This window comes from Schistocerca piceifrons, chromosome 2 (genome assembly GCF_021461385.2).
Source record: "Schistocerca piceifrons isolate TAMUIC-IGC-003096 chromosome 2, iqSchPice1.1, whole genome shotgun sequence".
NCBI classification, from domain to species: Eukaryota; Metazoa; Arthropoda; class Insecta; order Orthoptera; family Acrididae; genus Schistocerca; species Schistocerca piceifrons.
The window spans coordinates 870,303,821-870,331,231 of record NC_060139.1 but is presented as its reverse complement, the minus strand read 5'-3'; the positions used below and the strand labels follow the sequence as shown (position 1 = coordinate 870,331,231).

General features: G+C 44.2%; 1 protein-coding gene across 1 annotated transcript in view; it reads right to left on the bottom strand.

Annotated features, from left to right (window-relative positions):
• Positions 1–377: 377 nt before the first annotated feature.
• LOC124775946 (hexamerin-like) overlaps positions 378–27,411 on the bottom strand; it is a 41,850-nt gene continuing 14,816 nt past the window's right edge. Inside the window, exons 2-9 of the mRNA XM_047250790.1 lie at positions 20,786–20,919; positions 20,550–20,708; positions 20,302–20,479; positions 15,994–16,391; positions 15,744–15,917; positions 15,544–15,672; positions 13,191–13,506; positions 378–781 (exon numbers count right to left, since the gene is read on the bottom strand). Of these exons, the coding sequence (XP_047106746.1) occupies positions 378–781; positions 13,191–13,506; positions 15,544–15,672; positions 15,744–15,917; positions 15,994–16,391; positions 20,302–20,479; positions 20,550–20,708; positions 20,786–20,919 (1,892 nt within the window). The remainder of the gene's footprint in view (positions 782–13,190; positions 13,507–15,543; positions 15,673–15,743; positions 15,918–15,993; positions 16,392–20,301; positions 20,480–20,549; positions 20,709–20,785; positions 20,920–27,411) is intronic.

Sequence of the window (27,411 nt, the reverse complement as noted above, 5' to 3'; positions counted from 1 at the left end):
TTGGATGTATGGACAACGATTGTAACGAACACAGACGAGAAGCTAAATGAGTAAGTCTTACATTTAATCCACAGGCTGGGATTTTTGAATGAGTTTAGTGTTGCTACCCACTGGATAAATGAAAGAACTGTTCTTTTAATAAAATCATTGCCGAATCATTTCACCATCCTGTCCGAATTACCACATCATCTCTGGTGACATCGATACTGAAATGTCATACAACAATAATTAAAAGGAAAGTTTGGTAAAAAGGGTAATGAAATAATACAGTAATCAGACGATCAAACAACTTTAGTTTATTGAATTACCACCAAAGTCACAGCATCCACACACTCAGCCTATATACGCTTTAATTTGTCAGACATCAATGCGCAGCTTCAGATCCTAACGATCTCGTCGGCGTTCCTGTGGAAGACGACAGTTTCGCCGAAAAACGAGTTGGGCACGTTAAACTCCAGCTCATCGATTGGCCTGTCGAATGGGAATAGGGAGTTTTTGGGGCACATGTTGTCGATGACTGGATCAGTGTTTCTGATGCTCCTGGGTGAGCACTGGCTGATGATGACGTAGGTGCAGAGCGGGAGACCTTCTCGGGTTCCACGCGGTAGCACCAGGCGGTCCACGTCTCCGAATATGCGCAAGATGTAGTCGGGGAGCGGCTGTATCCCACCGGCGAGGGCGGCCTCCGTAGCTTCGTACAGCTTGTTGTAGCTGACCGGGAGCTGGCTGTACGAGCTGATGTCCTTCGACTTCCTCAGCAGCTCATTCACTCCCTGTTTCACTGCAAAAAGAGTTACGTGGCTTGAGCGTAAGCTGAAGAAAGACGAAAGTAAGGAGCAGTAGTAGAAATGAGATTGGCGATGAACTTAACATCAAAAGTAGGGACCAATTCAGTGAAGGAATGCTACTGCCACTGAAGCAAAATAACACATGACAAGCCGCGCGGAGTAGCCAAGCGGAGTAGCCGCGCGGTTTAATGGCGCCTTGCCACAGGTCAAGCGGCTCCACCTATCGGAGATTCGAGTCCTCCCTCGGGCAAGGGTGTGTATGTTGTCCTTAGTGTATGTTAGTTTGAGTTAAATTAAGTAGTGTGTAAGCCTAGGGACCAATGACATCAGCAGTTTAGTCCCATACGAACTTACCACAAATTTCCAATTCTTCTAACATATGACAGTCGAAACAAGAGTGGCTCAAATGGTTCAAATGGCTCTGAGCAACCATGCGACTTAACATCTGAGGTCATCAGTCCCCTAGAACTTAAACTACTTAAACCTAACTAACCTAAGGACATTACACACATCCATGCCCGAGGCAGGATTCGAATCTGCGACCGTGGTGGTCTCGCGCGGTTCCAGACTGAAGCGCCTAGAACGAAACAAGAAGTGCAAAGCATATTAGCATAGGCAAAGGAGGCACTCATGGCCAAAAGAGGTCTACTAGTAACAGCCATCGGTCTAAATTTGAGGAAGAAATATCTGATAATATATTTTTGGGGCACAACGTTGTACAGACGTCTGTTGGAAAACCAGGAAGGAAAACAATCGAAGCATCTGAGCTGTGGTTCTATAGAAGCATGTTGAAAATGAGATGGACAGATAAGAATATTGTAAGTTCTCTCAGAATCAACATGAAAAGCAATATGTGGAAAATATTGACAAGAAGAAGGTAAAGGATGATAGCAGTGGTGGGGAAATGAGAGTATGGTTGAAGCATGCGTTGCTGTGAGATTTTTGATAATGTCACCCGATGATATCTTGCAACGCTTCCAGACAATTCCCAGTCCCCCTACAATCCTAGATGGCGGAAGCAGGCAGTAAGTTCAAAAAAATTAAAAAACTTAAAATTTAAAAACATTAAAATATCTTATCCTCAAATGATGAGAAATTCCAACAAATCCAATGTGTCCATTTGTGCTAACTTTTTCAGAGTTCAAAAACTAATGAAATATATCGATTTACTAGCTTTGTACCTGTGGTCTAGGGGTAGCATCTTTGATTCATAATCAAAACGTCTTCGGTTCCGGGTTCGATACCCGCCACTGCCTAAATTTTAATAAATAATCAGCATTGGCGGCCGAAGACTTCCGGCATAAGAAGTCAGCCTCATTCTGCCAACGGCCTTGTCAAAGAGGGCAGAGGAGCGGATAGAGGTTCAGGGCACTATCTTGTCCTAGGGGTGGGAAATTGCCCCTAAAAGTGGAAGAATCAGCAATGATCAACGAGATGAGGATGCAGAAGGCAAGGGAAACCACTGAATTAAAGACACGTAACGTGTATCTACAGGACATGTGGCCTGTATTTGAAGAAGTGTCATGATGATCTCTTCATTGGCAAAAGATTCCGGAATAGTCCCCCATTCGGATCTCCGGGAGGGGACTGCCAAGGGGGAGGTTACCATGAGAAAAAGACTGAATAATCAACGAAAGGATAACGTTCTACGAGTCGGGGCGTGGAATGTCAGAAGCTTGAACGTGGTAGGGAAACTAGAAAATCTGAAAAGGGAAATGCAAAGGCTCAATCTAGATATAGTAGGGGTCAGTGAAGTGAAGTGGAAGGAAGACAAGGATTTCTGGTCAGATGAGTATCGGGTAATATCAACAGCAGCAGAAAATGGTATAACAGGTGTAGGATTCGTTATGAATAGGAAGGTAGGGCAGAGGGTGTGTTACTGTGAACAGTTCAGTGACCGGGTTGTTCTAATCAGAATCGGCAGCAGACCAACACCGACAACGATAGTTCAGGTATACATGCCGACGTCGCAAGCTGAAGATGAACAGATAGAGAAAGTGTATGAGGATATTGAAAGGGTAATGCAGTATGAAAGGGGGACGAAAATCTAATAGTCATGGGCGACCGGAATGCAGTTGTAGGGGAAGGAGTAGAAGAAAAGGTTACTGGAGAATATGGGCTTGGGACAAGGAATGAAAGAGGAGAAAGACTAATTGAGTTCTGTAACAAGTTTCAGCTAGTAATAGCGAATACCCTGTTCAAGAATCACAAGAGGAGGAGGTATACTTGGAAAAGGCCGGGAGATACGGGAAGATTTCAATTAGATTACATCATGGTCAGACAGAGATTCCGAAATCAGCTACTGGACTGTAAGGCGTACCCAGGAGCAGATATAGACTCAGATCACAATATAGTAGTGATGAAGAGTAGGCTGAAGTTCAAGACATTAGTCAGGAAGAATCAATACGCAAAGAAGTGGGATATGGAAGTACTAAGGAATGACGAGATACGTTTGAAGTTCTCTAACGCTGTAGATACAGCAATAAGGAATAGCGCAGTAGGCAGTGCAGTTGAAGAGGAATGGACATCTCTAAAAAGGGCCATCACAGAAGTTGGGAAGGAAAACATAGGTACAAAGAAGGAGGTAGCAGCGAAGAAACCATGGGTAACAGAAGAAATACTTCAGTTGATTGATGAAAGGAGGAAGTACAAACATGTTCCGGGAAAATCAGGAATACAGAAATACAAGTCCCTGAGGAATGAAATAAATAGGAAGTGCAGGGAAGCTAAGACGAAATGGCTGCAGGAAAAATGTGAAGACATCGAAAAAGATATGATTGTCGGAAGGACAGACTCAGCATACAGGAAAGTAAAAACAACTTTCGGTGACATTAAAAGCAACGGTGGTAACATTAAGAGTGCAACGGGAATTCCACTGTTAAATGCAGAGGAGAGAGCAGATAGATGGAAAGAATACATTGAAAGCCTCTATGAGGGTGAAGATTTGTCTGATGTGATAGAAGAAGAAACAGGAGTCGATTTAGAAGAGATAGGGGATCCAGTATTAGAATCGGAATTTAAAAGAGCTTTGGAGGACTTACGGTCAAATAAGGCAGAAGGGATAGATAACATTCCATCAGAATTTCTAAAATCATTGGGGGAAGTGGCAACAAAACGACTATTCACGTTGGTGTGTAGAATATATGAGTCTGGCGACATACCATCTGACTTTCGGAAAAGCATCATCCATACAATTCCGAAGACGGCAAGAGCTGACAAATGCGAGAATTATCGCAGAATCAGCTTAACAGCTCATGCATCGAAGCTGCTTACAAGAATAATATACAGAAGAATGGAAAAGAAAATTGAGAATGCGCTAGGTGAAGATCAGTTTGGCTTTAGGAAAAGTAAAGGGACGAGAGAGGCAATTCTGACGTTACGGCTAATAATGGAAGCAAGGCTAAAGAAAAATCAAGACACTTTCATAGGATTTGTCGATCTGGAAAAAGCGTTCGACAATATAAAATGGTGCAAGCTGTTCGAGATTCTGAAAAATGTAGGGGTAAGCTATTGGGAGAGACGGGTCATATACAATATCTACAACAACCAAGAGGGAATAATAAGAGTTGACGATCAAGAACGAAGTGCTCGTATTAAGAAGGGTGTAAGACAAGGCTGTAGCCTTTCGCCCCTACTCTTCAATCTGTACATCGAGGAAGCAATGATGGAAGTAAAAGAAAGGTTCAGGAGTGGAATTAAAATACAAGGTGAAAGGATATCAATGGTACGATTCGCTGATGACATAGCTATCCTGAGTGAAAGTGAAGAAGAATTAAATAACTGTTGAACGGAATGAACAGTCTAATGAGTACAAAGTATGGTTTGAGAGTAAATCGGAGAAAGACGAAGGTAATGAGAAGTAGTAGAAATGAGAACAGCGAGAAACTTAACATCAGGATTGATGGTCACGAAATCAATGAAGTTAAGGAATTCTGCTACCTAGGCAGTAAAATAACCAATGACGGACGGAGCAAGGAGGACATCAAAAGCAGACTCGCTATGGCAAAAAAGGCATTTCTGGCCAAGAGAAGTCTACTAATATCAAATACCGGCCTTAATTTGAGGAAGAAATTTCTGAGGATGTACGTCTGGAGTACAGCATTGTATGGTAGTGAAACATGGACTGTGGGAAAACCGGAACAGAAGAGAATCGAAGCATTTGAGATGTGGTGCTATAGACGAATGTTGAAAATTAGGTGGACTGATAAGGTAAGGAATGAGGAGGTTCTACGCAGAATCGGAGAGGAAAGGAATATGTGGAAAACACTGATAAGGAGAAGGGACAGGATGATAGGACATCTGCTAAGACATGAGGGAATGACTTCCATGGTACTAGAGGGAGCTGTAGAGGGCAAAAACTGTAGAGGAAGAGAGATTGGAATATGTCAAGCAAATAATTGAGGACGTAGGTTGCAAGTGCTACTCTGAGATGAGGAGGTTAGCACAGGAAAGAAATTCGTGGCGGGCCGCATCAAACCAGTCAGTAGACTGATGACCAAAAGAAAAAAAAAAGAAGCAATTTCTTTGCTAAAGTGGTAGAAACATAAGAGTTCTATCATGGAGCACAACAAAGTGTGTCTTCCACATGAGGCGATTAATACTGTTCAGTCGCTTCATAGCTCACTCCATAGCTCACCCCCGAGAAGTCCATTAATATTCCCCAATAAACATACCATGTAGCTAATTCCATACAATAAGTTGATAACATTTTGCATGAAATCCATACCAACAAGTCCATACACAATGCAGAGATCATCATTCTCAACCTAATTTAACTTGGCTGTCTCCTTGAGAAAATTTCCACTTTTAACAGAATTTCATCAGGACAGTAAAGCAATATGGCATGTGTGCTTGAATTCTACATAAGACACTCTAGCACATCTACATATCGAGTGAACCAAATTCTGTGTATAGTTGAAGTGTATGTAATTAAAATTAGGATGCCTTCGTGACGGTTTTGAGTAATATTTATCAAAAGATATATTTGGAAATTTCTCACATTTTGCTGTAACATAGCGATGTAAGTGGTAATATGTTACAATTTCTGCTGTAACATGGTGACGAGTAACGTGAAATGCCATGTACTCTCCACAAAGCGATAGCACAAGTTAGGATTATGAGCAGAACATGACAAACGTTTTTCACACGGAGCAATCTGCTACGATTTTGCTGAAGCATGGTGATTTATGGAGCAGTTCCTTACAATTTTGATATAGCATGCAGCAATTTAGTACAGTTTTGTTCTAATATTGTGATGTACTAGTAACTTTAGGGAGTCTGGGATGTTGTCTCAGTCCAACATGATGTCTCCCAGAGCGATGTAATACTTCAAGCGGGGAAGACTTTCAATTTCACAATTGTCAAACCAACTTCAGACACTTTTGCTTCTAGTGCTGCTGAAACATTTTCTTTGTATTTCTAAGAGGTCTGGCAGTAGTAGCACTACCACGAATATATGCTTTCTGCAGTTCATATCCCAGTGTTTTTGTTGGCACCGTTCTCTAGATGAACATTAAGCCTAGACATCACATTCATGGCATAGACGGGTCACAATCTTTAATGCTGTCTTATGTCTATAACTATATTCAGTTATTCTTCCTATACTACATTTAGAAAACGAGGTTCTCCGTGAACAACATATGCTACCGGTAGCAGTTGATGTAGTATCACGATAACATGCCTGTAGTAAATTTGTGGCGATTTTCTCCATATTTGCTGATGCTTTGCTCTCCATTAGAATCCGTTAGGTCTCATATTATGGTTTATTAATACTCCATAACAGTAGCAGTCACACTGACTGCTACAGATGACTTCAGGACCAGTTGTGTGCCTAACATATAATCAGAAATTACCCTCCAAATAAGAGCCTCATGGTCAAATGTTGGATGAAACTACAAGAAGCTGTAGGAGGAAGTCTATCTCGTAAATCTTTCGTTTCATGACCATACGTATTGCATAGTGATAATGGATTTGAGAATTATCTACATGAAACTATACCATACCACGACAATTACAGACGAAAGACACTTAAGTGATTGCAATTTTCGCTACCCCATCGGAAATGCTAAAAGGATCTTTAATACAAGCCGATTTTGACACAAAATCCACCGATTTTAACACAAAAGTAGCCAATTTAAACTCAAAACTGAGTGATTTCAGCGCAAAATAGACTGATTTAAGAATAAAACTCAAACACATCTCTCCCTGTAGCTTAAATACTTGTGGAGAATAGACTACTGCCGAAAGCTCTATCAAATATATTTCCTACTGAGGTCCACAACAATAGGTTACGTAAAATACTAAATCTGCTGTGGAAACATGAAGATAAAAAGACATATAACTACCATGGGAATCCAGAATGGCTGAGAGATAGTTACCAAAGAATTCTGCACAAGCACTGTGAATTGAGTTGCACTCCCTGTGGACGTTAGAGCCTGCCAAGCGATGAAGTGAAGGGCTGATGTGAATTACATTATTTCTCTGCCATATCTGGCATACTTGCAAGCAGCTTAAACAGAAACCTAGCCAGTCATTAGAATTTATGAGAGGAATCGCTTAAAAATCACCGAAAATGCAGTGCTGACCTGAAAACTAGATCGCATTCTGCTTTTAAGATGGAGAATTGGAGATTAATGTAGGTACGGTCGACCTCGACTTCATCACAGACATATGAATACTCCCACTGACGAAGGTATAAATCTGTAGTGACTTTGCTGAAGGAACCATACTGGCACTCGTTAGAAACCTTGTGGAAATGTCTAATGTCCACATACTGATCACAGGTGCGACTCTAGCAGGCTAAAGCACCAGTGTGAGGCACATTATTACTTTAAAATATAGGTCTGAGGATTGCATAACTGTGTTAAATCATCGCCACATCCACATTATGAATTCTGACAATTGCTGCTATAAAAACAACCACTTACCTCCAACTTGATCATATCCACACCGCATATGTGGACTATACAGTGCTTGTTCAGTTCGTCCCCTGCCATTTTGGATAGTTGTCTTTCTTCATTTCAGTTGATTTCCATCCTACTGTTTACATCCCTTCATGCTTTACGTTTTCCAGTAGGATAACATAAGGAAGGAAGAAATGTGGTATAGTGGTTTGAGGAGCATTCCCTGGTCTGGACCTGATGAGACGTCGGCTCTGCACCCACTTTTACAAGAATTTCGTAAATATTTTATGTCACATACTTCCGGAAACCTATCAAGTGTTGTCCAGTCCAGACACGTAGAATAGCCACCGTGTTAGTTACAACATGCGGACGAACACCCTACTAAGTAGGTGGTTATAATGATTTGGCCGATCAGCACTGATACTAAGGAAGTGGGCACTTTGATCGCGACAGCGTGTTAATCAGCCCCACCTACAGATTCTTCAAAAAAAAATGGTTCAAATGGCTCTGATCACTATGGGACTTAACTTCTGAGGCCATCAGTCCACTAGAACTTAGAACTACTTAAACCTAACTAACCTAAAGACGTCACAGACATCCATGCCCGAGGCAGGACTCGAACCTGCGACCGTAGCGGTGGCGGGGTTCTAGACTGTAGCGCCTACAACCGCATGGCCACTCCGGCCGGCACAGATCCTTCAATTGTCTCCAAAGCTGAGAGAGTATTGCACAAAGTAAGGTTTTCCTGCGAACAGCATGCAGATTTTGAATATGCTTCCAAATGTGGGGTTTTTCCGTAAACCCACCCACCAATGCCGCTGTTGCTCTGACCCCATCAACCAGCCAAGTGTACAGCTGCACCGCACCTCACTGGGCCAGGCCGCATAAGCTGATGCATAGTTACTCTGCTTTACGAGTCACTGGATCGACGTGGCTCTCGTCCACTTAATGAAGCCAGGATCCAGCACCACTGTTGACAGTTTTTCTTCACGATGTCCATTGCGCAACTAGGCAATAGACCATAACTGCTGTAACATGTTGTTCTTTTTGACACCCATATTTGCAAAGTTTTTGATGGCCACGATTCTCTGTCATTTAGTATAAGCTTGTTGTAGAAAGAAGGTTGTATACATGGAAGAACCCTGGAGATACTAAAAGGTATCAGATAGATTATATAATGGTAAGACAGAGTTTTAGGAACTAGGTTTTAAATTGTAAGACATTTCCAGGGGCAGATGTGGTCTCTGACCACAGTCTATTGGTTATGAACTGTAGATTAAAACTGAAGAAACTGCAAAATAGTGGGAATTTAAGGATGTGGGACCTGGATAAACTGAAAGAACCAGAGGTTGTACGGAGTTTCAGGGAGAGCATAAGGGAACAATTGACAGGAATGGGGGAAAGAAATACAGTAGAAGAAGAATGGGTAGCTTTGAGGGATGAAATAGCGAAGGCAGCAGAGGATCAAATAGGCAAAAATACGAGGGCTAGTAGAAAACCTTGGGTAACAGAAGAAATACTGAACTTAATTGATGAAAGGAGAAAATATAAAAATGGAGTAAATGAAGCAGGCAAAAAGGAATACAAACGTCTCAAAAATGATATCGACAGGAAGTGCAAAATGGCTAAGCAGGGATGGCTAGAGGACAAATGTAAGGATGTAGAGGCTTATCTCACTATGGCTAAGATAGATACTGCCCACAGGAAAATTAAAGAGACCTTTGGAGAAAGGAGAACCACTTGCACGAATATCAAGAGCTTCGATTGAAACCCAGTTCTAAGCAAAGAACGGAAAGCAGAAAGGTGGAAGGAGTATATAGAGGGTCTATACAAGGGCGATGTACTTGAGGACAATATTATGGAAATGGAAGGGGATGTAAATGAAGATGAAATGGGAGATATGATAATGCGTGAAGAGTTTGACAGAGCACTGAAAGACCTGAAACAAGGCCCCCGGAGTAGACCACATTCCATTAGAACTACTGACAGAGTTGGAAGAGCCTGTCCTGACAAAACTCTACCATCTGGTGAGCAAGATATATGAGCCAGGCGAAATACCCTCAGACTTCAAGAAGAATATAATAATTGCAATCCCAAAGAGAGCAGGTGTTGACAGATGTGAAAATTACCAAACTATCAGTTTAATAAGTCGCAGCATCAAAATACTAACGCGAATTCTTTACAGACGAATGGAAAGACTGATAGAAGCCGACCTCGGGGAAGATCAGTTTGGATTCCGTAGAAATGTTGGAACACGTGAGGCAATACTGACCTTACGACTTATCTTAGAAGAAAGATTAAGGAAAGGCATACCTACGTTTCTAGCATTTGTAGACTTAGAGAGAGCTTTTGACAATGTTGATTGGAATACTCTCTTTCAAATTCTGAAGATGGCAGGGGTAAAATACAAGGAGCGAAAGGCTATTTACAATTTGTACAGAAACCAGATGGCAGTTATAAGAGTCGAGGGGTATGAAAGGGAAGCAGTGGTTGGGAAGGGAGTGAGACAGAGTTGTAGCCTCTCCCCGATGTTATTCAATCTGTATATTGAGCAAGCAATAAAGGAAACGAAAGAAAAGTTCGGAGTAGGTATTAAAATCCATGGAGAAGGATTAAAAACTTTGAGGTTTGCCGATGACATTGTAATTCTGTCAGAGACAGCAATGGACTTGGAAGAGCAGTTGAACGGAATGGACAGTGTCTTGAAAGGAGGGTATAAGATGAACAACAACAAAAGCAAAACGAGGATAATGGAATGTAGTCGAATTAAGTCGGGTGATGCTGACGGAATCAGATTAGGAAATGAGGCACTTAAAGTAGTAAAGGAGTTTTGCTATTTGGGGAGCAAAATAACTGATGATGGTTGAAGTAGAGAAGATATGAAATGTAGACTATCTGTGGCAAGGAAAGCGTTTCTGAAGAAGAAAAATTTGTTAACATCGAGTATAGCTTTAAATGTCAGGAAGTCGCATCTGAAAGTATATGTATGGAGTGTAGCCATGTATGGAAGTGATATGTGGACGATAAATAGTTTGGACAAGAAGAGAATAGAAGCTTTCGAAATGTGGTGCTACAGAAAAATGCTGAAGATTAGATGGGTAGATCACATAACTAATGAGGAGGTATTGAATAGAATTGGGGAGAAGAGGAGCTTGTAGCACAACTTGACTAGAAGAAGGGATCGGTTGGTAGGACATGTTCTGAGACATCGAGGGATCATCAATTTAGTATTGGAGGGCAGCGTGGAGGGTAAAAATCGTAGAGGGAGGCCAAGAGATGAATACACTAAGCAGATTCAGAAGGATGTAGGCTGCAGTAGGTACTGGGAGATGAAGAAGTTTGCACAGGACAGAGTAGCATGGAGAGCTGCATCAAACCAGTCTCAGGACTGAAGACCACAACAACAACATAACCTTGTTTCACTTTCAGCTGCAGAGGCCATACGCTGGTTGCATACAAGTTTAGTTTGTGTTTGATGCTTCTGTGAGTTGAAACCCCACACTGTTGCAACTTTTGATTTAGACTGGCTAAAGCCATTTTCTGGAGCTAATTTCAAATTTCTTTCGTTGATTTGTCACGCAACTAATTAGGCTACTGCTTGTTTAACTATGCCACCCTTTCCTCACATCAATTTTTTGTGGTGAATTTAAAAAACATAGTACTTGGGCTTGAGAATTTTATAAATTTTCTGCTATTAGGACAATTGCCCATCTTGGATCTTTCTAATGTCCTGCCAGGTTATACTTAAGACAAGTGCTCATATTGTTTAATTTCTCACCACTTTAAACTTAGGACAATAATTGGCCTACCACTATTTTATACTTAGGACAAGTGGCTAGCATGGATTACTTTAATATTCCCACCATTTCGCGGGCCGGGGTGGCCGAGCGGTTCTAGGCGCTACGGTCTGGAACCGCGCGATCGCTACGGTCGCAGGTTCGAATCCTGCCTCGGGCATGGATGTTTGTGGTGTCCTTAGGTTAGTTAGGTTTAAGTAGTTCTCAGTTCCAGGGGACTGATGACCTCAGCAGTTAAATCCCGTAGTGCTCAGAGCCATCTGAACCCACCATTTCGAACTGAGTTTTTGGAATTCCCTGTCATTTTTCCTGTTTACTAACGTGGACAATTGGCCTACTTGCGCCATCTTGGATTGTGACGTCAGAGGGGTGGGAGAAGAATGCGGGGGTAATCTGTAAATGTTGTAAGGTGTCATCAGAAACTTGGCAACAATGTAGAATGTGCCTGTACTCTTATTTCGTAGCTACTGATTGGCATGTGTTAAGATATCAAGGAATAACTTCCATGGTACTTGAGGAATCTGTGAACAGTAAAAACTGTTGGCAAACAGAGATATTAGAGTGTATCTAACTTCAAATAACTGAGGATGTCTGGTGCAAGTTCTATTACTAGATGAAGACAGGAGAGAATTCATGGTGGGCCACTTAAAACCAATCAGAAATTGATGACAAAGGAAAAGCTAAGAGTTGTGGTCCTGATATTTGCAGGGTGAGAACGGAGAGGAGGAGGGGGACAGAAAAGTCACCCACAGAAGGTATTGTTTTTAGATCTGTATGAGTTATAAAATGGCGACTCTGACTGAGCAGTTAAAATGTAATTTGTATAAACAGGTAAGACCCACTTTAACGTCCCGTCAGTACACACAGAGAACTACCTTGAATTTTACAAAGAGGAGGGGAAAACAGCGCTTCTTGAAATAACTATTCTGAAATTATTTGAATGTGCGGACTGGGATTTTGGGTGGCAATTTTATGCAGCTAATATGTAAGTACTCTTTCTATAAATTCAAACGCTTTTTTCTTGGTGTCTAATATTTATTAAAGCTCAAAACGCGTTTAGCGTTTTACATTAATGTCTCTTCAGTAGATTTAATATTTTATTCATTTGTCGTTTCTAAACACGCTGTGACCAGATAAAGGAAATGCAGTTTTTGGCAAGACGAACAAATAAACAATTGAAACCACCGAAGACGACTTAGTATAACGAAACGCGTCTGAAACGTAAATAAATATTAGAATGCATCAAGAAAAAGACTTTTAATTTATAAAATGAGTATTTGATATGACGGTAGAAGACATACGAGATCAATATCAATCGACAATGGTAGCTCATATCTGCTGGATGGTTGAGGCATACGTATACAGCAAAATCTTTACAGCCTTATCTCAGAAGTGTCCACCCTTATTTATAGTAAACAGAGATGGTACAGACAGCGGCTGATTTCTAGTCTGAAGTGCATGTGATAAGTTAAATACTGACAGAGCTGAAACTTGAGTGGTTGGCCGCGAGTCGCGCCTGGATAGCTCAGTAGGTAAGACCACTGTTTGCGAAAGGCAGGGTACCAGGTTCGAATTCCAATCCGACTAGTGTTAACCTACTACAAAGCATGAAAACTGTCATTTTCCTCATGTAAAGCTTACTAAATCTTTAGATATAGTACACTATATTCTGCTTAACAAATAGTTTGCTGTAAATAACTTACATTTGACGCTGAATGAGTCGACATAGACCATGTTGTGCCTCTTCTCGTCGAGAGGCAGCTCCTTGCCATAGGCGTCGTAGACCGGGCCAATGAAGAAGCGAACGAAGACGTCCACCTCCATGTCACTGGTAACTTTGATGTTGTAGTTGAAGGGAACGTGCGTCAGACGTTGGGTGCGGGCCACGACATTCAGTCTGGCGGCCTCCTCCTGGCTCGCCACCGGAACGGCGTTGTTCAGCTCGAAGTCGTAGTCCTCGAAGTACGTGACCAGCTTGTCAACGGTCAGGCTCTCCACTGTCACGCCAGGCAGCATCAGCTTGTGTGAAAAAATAAATAACATGGGGCAATTTCAGCGCTTATGTACTGCGTTATTAGGTCTGTTCGGTACATTTGAGCACCCATAAACAAATAATCACATGCTGTATAAGTCTTGCATAAACAAGGACGTGAATTCGGCGCTCCGGATACGTTGTTCGTCTCACATTACATTTCGTTGCAACTATAACTAGAAAATACAGTGGCCCCCCTGTTGTAAAAGAAAATGGTTAACCTTGAATCCAGTGGAATTTCTGGCTGTGCTAGTACCTTCTGTTTCCGCAGGAGACCTAGAGGCGTGATCCATGCAAGGCCCTTGAGTAATGTAACGCAACCAACCAACAATATCAAATATTTACAAGGTAGCGGTGTAAAAAAATTATCTCGACAATGACACGTGTATTTTCCGTAAACTACTGAACAAGTAAGGATGTTATCTATACGCTGAGATGACAAAAGTCATGGAATACCTGCTAATATCGTGTCAGATCACCTTTTGTCCAGGCGTAGTGAAGCAGCTCGATGTTGCATGAACTCCACAAGCCGACCGCGGTGGCCATGCGGTTCTAGGCGCTGTAGTCCGGAACCGCGCGACTGCTACGGTCGCAGGTTCGAATCCTGCCTCTGGCATGGATGTGTGTGATGTCCTTAGGTTAGTTAGGTTTAAGTAGTTGTAAGTTCTAGGGGACTGATGACCTCAGATGTTAAGTCCCATAGGGCTCAGAGCCATTTGAACCATTGGAACTCCACAAGTCGTTGGAAGCCCCCTGCAGGAATATTTAATCATACTGCCTCTATAGCCATCCATAACTTCGAGAGTGTTGTCAGTGCAGGACTTTGGTCACGAACTGACCTCTCAACTATGTCCCATGTCTCGCCATCTGGGTGGCTAAATCAATTGCTCGAATAGTCCAGAATGTTCTTCAAACCAATTGTGAACAACAGTGGCCCGGTGACATTTTTGGGAACGCGAACTCCATGAATGGATGCAAATTGTCTCCAAGAAGTTGAACATACCCATTCTCAGTTAATGATCGGTTCAGCTGGACCGGAGGATCCAGCCGTTCCACGTAAACGCAGCCTGGCAGTTTGGGTCCACAGCTTCGTGCTGTCTGCGCCGCAGTCGAACCCTACCATCAGCTCTTACCAATTGAAATCGGCTCTCATGTAATCAGGCCATGATTTTCCAGTCGTCTAGATTCTAACCGATATGGTTACGAGCCCGGGATAGGCGCGATGTCGTGCTGTTAGCAAAGAGCCGGACGATGTGGCCGAGCGGTTCTAGGCGCTTCAGTCTGTAACCACTCGACCGCTACGGACGCAGGTTCGAATCCTGCCTTCGGCATGGATGTGTGTGATGTCCTTAGGTTAGTTAGGGTTAAGTATTTCTACGTCTATGGGACTGATTACCTCAGATGTTGAGTCCCATAGTGCTCAGAGCCATTTAAACCATTTTTTTTGTTAGAAAAGATACTCGCGTCGGTTGTCTACCCATTAACATCAAATTCCGCCGCACTGTCGTAACGGATATAGTCGTCATACGTCTCACATTCATTTCTGCGGTTATTTCTCACAGTGTTACTTGTCTGTTAGCACTGACAACTTCACGCAAACGTCACTGCTCTCGCTCGTTAAGTGAAGGCCGTCGGCGACTGCGTTGTCCGTGGTGAGAGGCGATGCCCGAAATTTGGTATTCTCGGCACACTCTCGACACTGTGGATCACAGAATACTGAATTTGCTAACGATTTCCGAGATGGAATGTCCCATGCATCTAGCTCCAACTACCATTCCGCGTTCAGAGCCTGTTAAGTCCTGTCGTGTGGCCACAATCACGTCGGACACCTTTCTGTATGAATCACCTGCGTACAGATGCCAGCTCCGCCAATGCACCGCCGTTTCATACTTTCTGTACGCGATACTAGGGCCATCTGTATGTGTGCATTTCGCTATCCCACGAATTTTGTCATCCCAATGTACAGCCAGAAGCGAATTTATTTGATTCTAAGCAATCTGTACGTAAAATTCTGATTTTCCTACCTCTTTCTGTGTGTAAGGTCCAATGCGGCTCTTGAACTCGTCCAGTGCCATAGCAGCTCGCTTAAGAATCTTGTAGTACAGAGGAGATTTGGAGGCAGATGCTGGTGTGCCCAGCATGGACGGTTTTGTCTAGGAAACAAGCAGGCTGATATCATTAATGTCGAGTCAAACGAATTATAAGAGACAAAATCATCACTGACGGGACGTACCAGGTGGTAAAAGCAGCAGCCACCGTCGTGACCCAGGTACTCCAGCATCCGGTTGTAGAATGAACCGTAGTAATCCTTGTTGATGGAGTCTGCGTTACCTTCAACGATTCGAGCGAACATCTCAAAGCTCGATGGATCACGAAGAGAGTGATTCTTGAGTTCGGTCTGCAAACGAGAGGTATTAAATAGCTTATGAACTGGCTTCAAACATTTTTCTAAAATAAGACCAAGTTTCACTTACATCAAGTACGTATCCAGAATCGAGTGCTTCCCAAAGCCTTTCCTCCACTGTGCTGAGATACCGTGTGAGTGAGCTGTCCGGCTCGACTCCTGGGACTGGTTCCTCGAAGTCAAGGGGTTCGATGTCAGGGAGGTGGTTCGAGAGCCTCTCCAAGTAGTACCGGCTGAGGGTGGCCTTGATATCGTAGGAGAAGTGGTCACCTCGGTTGGTGTCGTTGGCCTGGCCGTAGTCCTCCATCTTGGCCCAGAAAGGGAAGCGGTAGTGCATGAAGTCTCGGAAGGCGAGCAGGCCCATGTCCTCAGTGTAGTAGGACAGCAGCTCGTCAGCTTCGTCAGCATAAGGGAGGCCGCTGTAGTTGGCATGGATCACGTACGGCTGCCCCTTGTTGAAAGTCTTCCCTGTTGTGGGTTTAAGGTAGTTAATCATTAAATGTAACGACAGACTTCTGCTTTCAAAAGCAACGAAAAATTAGGTTGTAGTGGCACAGTAGAATTGTGTATTACTGTATACAGTAGAATTATGTATTATAATACACACCAAGACGAAAAAAACCGACGCTCCACGAAGGATGTATGCAAGTTGGTTACAAATTGATATTCACACAAGTATCTATGGAAAATGAAAAATTGTAAACTTTGGCTGCCGTTGGTGAATGTGTAACGCAGCAGTGCAATTTCACCTTGCAGCTGACAGAGATAGTAAACAGGGAACACGTCTATACCAGACCATTAAGTCTTTGCTGATTTCATTCCGTGAACTAAGTTGGACAGTAACTACACCTCGCAGTCAGGCACGCGAACAATATATGCAGATGCCATTTGAGAGAGGATGTGCAGTTGCGCTCAAAGAAGTTGGTTGGAGTAATCGGCGAATCACTTGGCAACTGAATAGGACAATTTGATCGGAGGCTTTCCCGGCGTATGTGTTGTTTCCAGGGCTCTCGGGTGTCCAGCCTGATGCTATCGTTGAAGTGGGACTCCAAAGATCGCAACCGGCTGGACACCCGAGAGCCCTGGAGACATTATTCGACAATGTTGGCAGGAACGGGTGAACCATGGCCGAACACAGCGTCAAGAAGGAAGCGGTCGACGTGGAGACACGACAGAACCCAAAGACAGACCAGTCGTCATAGAGGTATTTCAGAGCACCCACCGGATTCATCATTATCATCGATCCGACGTGCAACTCGGGTTTCAGGGACCACAAGGACCATTAATAGGCGGCTCGCAGAAATGGGGCCGAGCTGACGGTGCCCTAGCGCCGACTACCATTACCCTCTGTGAGACTGAAGACGCCCGAGACAGTGGTGGGATACCAACATTACTGCCTCCCGCCATGCAAACTGACAACCAAGAGTGATGGTCTTGGCTGCCATTTCATTCAATAGCAGGACGCTTTCGGCGCCCTTGTAACAGAGCAGTACGTCGAAGATATTCTACGTCTCATTTTGTTGCCCTTCATGGCAAGCCATCCTGGGCTTACGTTTCAACATGATAAATTCCACCTGCACAAGCAGAGAGCTTCTACTGCTTCCCTTCGTGCAAGCCAAACTCTTAGCCAGGAAGGTCATAGGATCTCACCCCAATTGGGAATGTTTGGAGCATTATAAACAGGGCCCTCCAACTAGCTTGGGATTTTGACGATCTAAATGACAAATGGGCAGAATTTGGCGCTATATCCCTCAGGAGGACATTCAACAACTCCATCAATCTATGTCAAGGCTAATTACTGTTTGCATAAGGGCTATATGTGGGTCAACGCGTTACTGACTTGCTCAGTTTGTGAAGCTTTTACTCTTGAATAAATCATCCAATTTTTCCTGAAATTTTGATCATTTATATGCCTGTACGTTTATCCCACATCTACCAATTTCCATCCCATTCGGACAATCCCTTCGTGGTGTGTCTTTTTTCTGTCTTAGAATGTATCTCTATATGACTCCTTTTGTCTTTGATGTAAACAAATGTTCTTGTTGTGAAAGCAAGCGACGCGTCTTAGTTTTTGAACTCGGAGCTACACCGATTATTTTTTGGAGCAGAAACCCGGGAAAGCATCGCCGCAGCCGACATGTGAAGATAATTCTGCAGGAATCGTACGGAGACAGTAACAGAACCATTCAGGTGCATCTACGTTACTTGGAAGCGATTGCGCTTTTCAGTTCGTATCTCCAGATAACTTCAATGTAACATTCATAGAACGCAACCGAAGAAAAAATGTTCAAATGTGTGTGAATCCCTAAGGGACCAAACTGCTTAGGCCATCGGTCCCTAGACTTACACATTATTTAAACTAACATATGCTAAGAACAACACAGACACCCATACCCGAGGGAGGACTCGAACCTCTGGCGGGAGAGGCCGCGCAGTTCGTGACAGGACGCCTAAACCGCGCGGCCACTCCGCGCGTAACCAAAGAATACAGGCAATAAAATCCTGTTCGTCGTTGAGTACACCATCGCAGGCGCTCCTGTCTGTGATGCAGCGTCAAGGGTAACCGCAGCCACGGTCTCCGAACTGATAGTCCATGCTGCGGCAAACGTCGTCGAACTGTTCGTGCAAATGGTTGTTGACTTGCAAACGTCACCATCTGTTGACTCAGGGGTCGAGATGTGGCTGCACGATCCGTTACAGCCATGCGCATAAGATGCCTGTCATCTCGACTACTAGTGATACGAGGCCGTCGGGATCCAGCACGGCGTTCCGTATTACCCTCCTGAACCCTCCGATTCCATATTCTGCTAACAGTCATTGGATCTCGACCATCGCGAGCAGCAATGTCGCGATACGATAAACCGGAATCGCTAGACGCTACAATCCGACCTTTATCAAAGACGGAAACGTGATGGTACGCATTTCTCCTCCTTACATGAGGCATCACAACTACGCTTCACCAGGCAACGCCGGTCAACTGCTGTTTGTGTATGAGAAATAGGTTGGAAACGTGCCTCACGTCAGCACGTTGTAAGTGTCGCCACCGGCGCCAACCTTGTGTGAATGCTCTGAATAGCTTATCATTTGCATATCACAGCATCTTCTTCCTGTCGGTTACATTTCGCGTCTGCAGCACGTCATCTTCGTGGTGTAGCAATTTTAATGGCCAGTAGTGTAAAACCCAATTAACAGGTAATAGGTTTAGCAACGCATTTTGTCTGCTGAGCTGAGCGAGCGAGCTCCGGTCTACCGTCTTGATGTATGCGCCGCGGCCTGTCTTTCTCGTGGGCCTCGGCTCGCTACATGTGACGTCACTTGGGTCTCGCGGAGGGGCGGAGCGGCTAGTAGCTGGCCAACTTGCCCTTCGCGCGTGCGCTATTCCAGCTCTCTCTGGAAGGTCCCAGATGCTACCATTACATCTCGTGCTAACCCCCGGAAGTCAGTGATTCAGCTCTTAATGAAGATGGCGGAGACAGTTATCAAACGCTCGAGTCTTTTATTACAAATGATGATGATGATGATGATGATGATGAGGTCCCATACTCCGAGGAGTGCAGGGGACGATGCGGGAGACCCGCACCGCTGTACCAGGCAAGGTCCTAGCGGAGGTGGTTTGCCATTCCCTTCCTCCTACCGTAATGGGGATGAGTGATGATGACGAAGACGACACAACAACACCCAGTCATCTTCAGGCAGGAAAAATCCCTGACCCCGCCGGGAATCGAACCCGGGACCCCGTGCGCGGGAAGCGAGAAAGCTACCGCAAGATCAAGAGCTGCGGCTTGCAAACCGAAAAGACTTTATCGAAGAATGTCACGGCGAAAGACTTCGAGGATACATTGTATGAGGCTGATATATTCAGGGGCCCTATATGATGATTTTTTAAAGAACGACGATTTCTTCTTATCAATCACTGTTCAACACTTTTCAAGCGCCACTGCAAAACCATTCCACTTCCACCATACATCTGCGGAGAGACTGGAGTGTGAGACAATACAACACCGATAAGGACAAGTATGGATGCACGCAGGTTCAGTTTCATATTCCACAACTGTATAGGGAAAGAGAGGGACAAATTACGGTACAAATTAGCCTCTAGAAGATACTTTGATGTAACCTGGGGAGTATTCACGTACGTTTTCGTAAAGAAACGAAATTTGAAGAGATCGTATTTAATATATCCCACCACAGCTATCGATGGGTAAGGTAACACAAACAACATTTCAGTCTGGTCGTAACGTCCCTGCAGTTCCAAAGTGTTTCACACACTACCATTACTGGGACCAGGAGGATGCTATATTATAGTGCGTGACTGTTAAAACGCGGAATTTTGCACTGTAAACAAAGTATGGTGAAGAAAGCAGAGGGTCACGCTTACCTTGTAGGGTAGCTTGCCACGCCTCCTTGATGATGTCATTACCGATAAAAAGCTGGGGGTAGAGCTCGTAGAAGGGCGGCAGCGCGAGGTGGAAAAGATCGTCGCGGTGCAGCTTAACGACGTTGATTGCGTAGCAGAACAGAGCCTCGTTCACGTGTTCCCTGGCCCAGGCGGCTGTCTGTGGATGAACAGAAGGGGTCAGAATGGTTCTCCTGAAGGGTCGTATTTGAATGAACGCCGGTACCCACCTCGTAGAAGGTGTCGAAGTCCTTGGCGGAGTACAGGAGATCGACGAGTGCCTTGACCTGAAGCTCGTCGTACCTGTAGTGGGCCGGCAGCTGTTCGCCGCGCTTCTTGATGTAGCCGTGTGTGTAGTAATTGACGAATTTGTTGACAATTTCTGGATCCTGGAACAAACGATATTCTCTGTAAGACAGCTTGACTCCGGCTGCATCATATTTACAAATTTCCCTGCTTTATCTACCTTGAAGTCTCCAACGTGCTCATCAAACTTAAAGGAACTGGCCATCTCCTTCAGTTCAGGTTGCAGTGCAGGTTGTCCGACATGCCATATGAGCTGCAGAAGTTTCTTCTGCCGGAGGAGGAACTCCTTGCTAGCTGGAAAATGCATTATGATGTGGTCAGTTTATTAATGCACAGTAGTTACATTAAGTAATACCATTCACCATAACAAAAAATAAACATTTTCTTTATGTAATGAAACAATTTTTTTGCTGAATTAGATTTTCACTGTGCAGCGGAGTCTGCGCTGATATGAAACTTCCTGGCAGATTAGAACTGTGTGCTGGCCGGAGTGTCTGTGCGGTTCTAGGCGCTACAGTCTGGAGCCGAGCGACCCCTACGGTCGCAGGTTCGAATCCTGCCTCGGGCATGGATGAGTGTGATGTACTTAGGTTAGTTAGATTTCATTAGTTCTAAGTTCTAGGCGACTGATGACCTCATAAGTTAAGTGGCATAGTGCCCAGAGCCATTTGAACCAGCCAAAGCTGTGTGCCGGACCGAGACTCGAACTCGGGACCTTTGCCTTTCGCGGGCAAGTGCTCTACCAACCTTTTTTTTTTTTTTTTTTTCGTCGTTGATCGTTGTGTTTGGTCGTTGCGGACGTCACATGACATCCGTTAAAGTTCGTTTGTTGATCCCTCCATTCAGTTTTTTATTACAGGGGCCAACCAGCTCTCTGACCGAACACGAGCTGAGCTACCCAAGCACGACTCACGCCCCGTCATCACTGATTTACTTCTGCCAGTAACTCGTCCCCTACCTTCCAAACTTAACAGAAGCTCTCCTGCAGACCTTGCAGAACTAGCACTCCTTTCTATTCCGATTATATGAGACATATGTAGTACAACTGATATACGATATATTCTTTAAAATTTTATAAGAATTTTAATTTTTAAAAATAAAAAAATTACTTTTTTAACAAAGGAATTTTGGTATTCTAATTTGCTCTGGTATTATGTGAGTCCAATACTGTAAAGCTGTACATCTTATTAGCATTCATCACATTACTGATGTACTTCCTAATGCAAATGGCTCTGTACTATACATAGTTCACACCTACAAATGGAGCTGCCATGTTTTTTTGTGGTCGTTGTGGTAATATCCGTATACAATATAATCACCGTTACTTTGATATTGTAATTATATCACTACACTGCAATTTATGTGCATACACTTGTTGAGTACTTAATTCTGGTCTTATACAAATGCTTATTCGGCCACCATGCTACGTTAGCAGGTAGTGTGTTGTTTTCAAGTTAGGCTACAGGAGTGTCATTTGTGTATGATATTTTCAAGAATGCAATATTTGATTTTTCCCTCTTATTTTCTTTCTTTTTTTTATCTCGCTTCTTACCTTATCAGCACATCTACTTTTCAACATTCGTCTGTAGCATCACGTCTCAAATGCTTCGATTCTCTTCTATTCCAGTTCTCCCAAAGTCCATGTTTCACTACCATACAATACTGTACTCGAAAAGCACATTCTCAGAAATTTATTCCTCATACTATGGCCGATCTTTGATACCAACACACTTCTGTTGGGCAGGAACACCTTCTTCACCTGCTAATTTGCTTTTTATGTCCTCCTTTCTTCGTCCATGCTGTGTTAGCTTCAGATAGCAAAATTCCTCGACTTCTTGTGTGTCGTGGTCCGCTATTCTGATAAGTTTATCGCTAATCTCATATCTCCCACTCCTCACTACTTTCGTCTTCCTTCGGTTTACTCTCCATCCATATTCTGCACTCATCAGAATGTTTGTTCCATTCAACATATCCTGTAATTTTTTTCCACTTCCACTGAGAACAGCAATGTTATCAACTAAACTCATCATTGATATCCTTCCACCCTGAATTGTAATCCCACTTTTGAACCTTCCTTTTATTTCCGTCATTGTTTCTTCAGTGTACAGATTGAATAGTCGGGGCGAAAGAATACATTCCTGTGTTTCACCCTTTTTATTCCAGTCTTATTGTTCCATTTTGATTCATGCACTTATTGCATTTCACCCGTCTTTCCCTTCAACTTGCTCCTATTTTCCTCAGAATTTCGAACATCTTGCAACATTGTATAGTGTCGAACGCTTATTCTAGGACGACAAATCCAACAAACATCTCTTGACTTTTCTTAAGTCTTGCTCCCATTATCAATCGCAATGTCATAACTGCCTGTAGTGACCTTACCTTCCCGAAGCCAAACTGATCATCATCTAATATATACTCAATTTTCTTTTCCATTATTCTGTACGTTATTCTTGTCAGCAACTTGGATTCATATGTTCTGTTATGCTCTGACTCTAATAATGGATCCCTTGTGTCTTCCATATCGATTTTCATTTCTTTCTCGCTCAGGAATCCGATACGGTTTGACAAGCACGAAGACATATCTCTCTTAGTGTGCGAGTGGGCATAATCTTGCTGATACATAAGCCTAGGATGGCTTGCCTTTGATTGGGAACAAAACAGGGCGTAGAATATCGTCGACGTTACGTCGTGCTGTAAGGGTGCCGCCGATGACAACCAAAGGGGTCCTGCTATGAAAAAAAAATATATAGCATCCCAGGCCATCACTCCTGGTCGGGCCATATGACGAGCGACAGTCAGGTTGGTATCCCACCACTGTCGTGGGCGACTCCAGACACGTCTTCGACCTGGAGTCTCACTGAATGAAGTAGAATTGACTTCAGTGATGAGTCCCGCTGCGAACAAATCTTAAAATGTGTGTAAATTCCTAAGGGACGAAACTGCTGAGGTCATAAGTCCCTAGACTTACACACTACTTAAAGTAACTTAACCAAACTTACGCTAACAACAACACACACACCCGTGCCCGAGGGAGAACTCGAACCTCCGGCGGGAGAGACCGCGCAACCCGTACAAGGTGCCTCAAGCCGCGTTGCCATTCCGCGCGGCTGTGTTCCCGCTCCGAACTCAGCCCCGATGAACAGCGAAGGTGTACCTAGAGAAGACGTGGACAGCAGTGGAATACCAACCTGACCATCAGAAATAATGATGGTCTGTGGTACCATTTCGTATCATAGCAGGAACCATTGTCATGCGAGTCACCCTTACAGCACAGCCGTACGTCCACAATATTCTACACCATATTTTGTTGTCCATCATGGCAAGCCATCCTGGGCTTACATTTCAGCAAGGCAAAGCCCGCTCGCACACAGCGAGAGTTTCTACTGCTTCTCTTCGTGCTTGCCAAACCCTTCCTTGACGGACAAGGTTACCGGATCTCTCCCCAATTGAGAACGTCTGCAGCATTATGGGCAGAGCCTCCCCCTCCCCCACGCAGGGAGAAGTGCCATAGATGCCTTTGGCTCTCTTAAGATTAATCACCTTTGCGTAGAGAAGGCAGACAATGAGAAAAATCCCCTTTTTGTACACCCCTGCAGGCGCTAAGAGGATGCTTAGATGCAAGTGCCCTGAACGGCATGTGAAACTTGTGGCTTGCTGCAGAAGAACTTCCTGTCTCAAAACGTTCGGCGGTTATTCAGAAACTCCCAATAATTTGCGAACCCCTGCACGCAGTCCTACTCCAACGACTGGGGAAAGAGAACGCTTTCTGCTGGGTACCAGGGCACATCGGCATTGCTGGGAACGAAAGGACAGATCTAGCAGCCAAGGAGGCATGTCTCGATCAGCAGGTATTTCAGTGTGCCATCTTCCCACATGCTCTCACCTAACTGTTGAGCTCAAGAGTCTTGAATCGGTTGGAGGATGAGTGGCTGGAAGTGACCGACAATAAGCTTCGATTAGTGAAACCCACAACGCGGCTATGATGTACTTCCTTCCAGCCACGTTGACGGGATGAGGCCACAGCCACAGCCCTATGACAATGGCTACTAGCATTGGCGAGAGGACCCTCCAATGTGTAGTGCTTGTGGCGTACAGATAACTGTGCGCCACGTTTTGTTGGACTGCATTTTATTTTCTGACCAACGGGCCACTGCTGACTCGCTGGCGGATATGCCACCTCTTTTAGGTAATAAGCAAACGAATGTGGTTAGAGTTCTAAAGTTTTGTGAATTGTTCAATGTTTATAATACGATTTTAGGGAGAGGGTTTTAATTTGTTCACAGGGTTGAAAGGTTCCATGCCCTCTTTTGCACGTTGCCTCTCATTTTCATCAATTTTATTAATGTTTTATGTCACTGCATGTTGGTAACAGGCCGAATAAGGTTATTGTAATGAGAGTATTTGTACTGAGAGCTCAAAATACTTTCCACTGGATTCCTATGCATGTTGTGTTACTTCCCTGGGTGGCCTGTGTGAGGCGAGCACGGAAGGACATGGCACACTGTTTTCAAGTTGGGGGCTGCACTTCCGCGAATACTGAGACGGTCGTACATCAGTTGGCTTAAGCGCCTGGCGGGACTGACGTCGGTCAAGTTTCGCGTATTGTATGCAGGGTGAAACGACCTGCGAGGCGTCTGAGTGGCGCCAGAGTTTATGTGTTTACCGTTCCGGCATGTCTGGAATGAACACTGCTGGCGACGACTGACTGCATTGTCCTCATGATTCTGAGAATACTTGTGGACCGTGCCCTGCTGGGCGCGACTGTCTGATGCCGAATGGCCAGTGGTCTAGGAATGTTGTTTTCATAGACGGTCAAACGGCAAGTTCAGTGCCCTCAGCTGAATAGCAGAGGCATGATTGGTCAACTTAAACTGAGGCTAGTTGACGTCATAAAGCCCCGCTCGAAACTGGAGGGAACGGTCGCTATTGGCGCGAATGATGTTCTGAGACACTGTGGGGGAATTTTGGAATCAGCACTGAATGCTGATTCGCGGTTTTCGAGGGTAGTAGGGAGTTGAGCAATGTTGGCTTTGCACTTGCGTGTGCGAGCTCAGGGCATTCGGGATCTGATCTTCATTGGAGTCGGACGGCCTTGTTACTTAGTCACACTTTTTCGGCAGAATTTAGAATTCTCGGACAGCCTTCGAGGCCAGGGGTTGAAACAGAGTTGCTGCACAGCAGAAGCCGGGGCCTGCATCATCAGAACGCTGCCTACCGACGACCTGCTATAGAGTTCAGGATTGATAACGTATTTTGCGGCTTAGGCATTGTAGGGCCTATCAATTTTATAGTGAAGTCCTCAACAGCACTCGCGCTCGGTTTGCTACAAAGTCCACCTTGTTTGTTTTTCCATGTGATCCCATTTGAGCTCTCACTATTAATCGCGATACTGCAGTATAGTCGGAAGGTGGCCAGCCAGTGACAATTTCCTGTGGCGTCCTTTTAGCTCCTTTCTCGTTTTACTTATGTTTTAGTCTCTGTATAGATCTTTAGTCTTTTCCCGTTGTCTTTGCGGGTATAACCTCATTTTACTAATTTTGTCCACATTCGTTTCCTTTGCTATGTGTCAGGGCTCTGATAATCTCGGCGTTGAGCGCCCATAAGCACCAACACACACACGCACTGAGTTGGAGCGTAGTCACAAAAGTGTCAAGAATGCACACAGGGAGACATGTGAAACTTTGTAATTGCTGTCCTGGGTAAACAAGTTTGACAGACAGTCAGATGGATGCTCATAAATTACGAACATCAGTAGATTCTTAAACGGAATGTGGGCAAACAGCTACACAATGGCATTGAGAATTAATTACATTTCATTCTGGCCGGTTGGTACAGTAACCGTTTGGAAATATTTCAGATTGAAAGACAGTCTGTGTTGCAAAGGTCTTCATTCACGAGAGCGTTTAACCCATTTCGGGCCTCGTCAGATGGTGTAAAAATAAGTGGGTATGAAACGCATCCGTCATTGATTCATACAGAGTGAGAGGTGGACCTTAATCTCACCAGAATATCTTCGCCATAGCAGCACAGCATAGGACTACGCTTACAGAATTATAACTGTGCTATCAACTGTGCATGGGACAACAGGCCTGTTTAGCGCTCCCACAGATATGAGTGTGACATACTAGGAAACACACATACCGCTAAGGTGTTTATCTAGTACGTCATAGTCATATCTGTGTGAGTGCTAAATGGAACTTTTGTGCCGCCCACATCTGATACCGCGTTTACACTTTTGTAATGGAGGCCCCATGCTACGGTGAACGTTTGCTGGTGTGAATAGTGGTCCACCTCTCATTCTGTATGAGTCCATAACAGATGGGTTTTACACCCAGTTACTTTTACAAAATGTGATGATGCCCCAAAAGGGTAAAATAAATAACTTTGCATCTCATACTGTGTTTCGGTCTGAGACAATGGGATGGGTCGAATGCAACCACCGCTGGGAACAGCCTCGACAGAGAAAATGTGAGACAAACGCCAGTTTCCGAGTCTCAAAACAGCTCATACAAGTCCAAAAATTTCTACCCTTCACTGGGAGGCCCGGTCACAAAACGGCAAGAGTCTTTAGGGGCATTTGAAAACGGCCTGCCAGTAACAATGCTTAGAGTCTGTGACCTAAGGAGTGTCAGGAGAGATGAAGAGACTATCTGCCAGGCCACGAGAACAAAAGGATATGGTGGCTCGACAAATCATTGTCCACTTCCATCTGGATGTTCAGTGCCACTTTGTGAGCTATTCTTTTCCTGTTACATGTTGAATGGACGTATCCCTACAGTCCAGTGT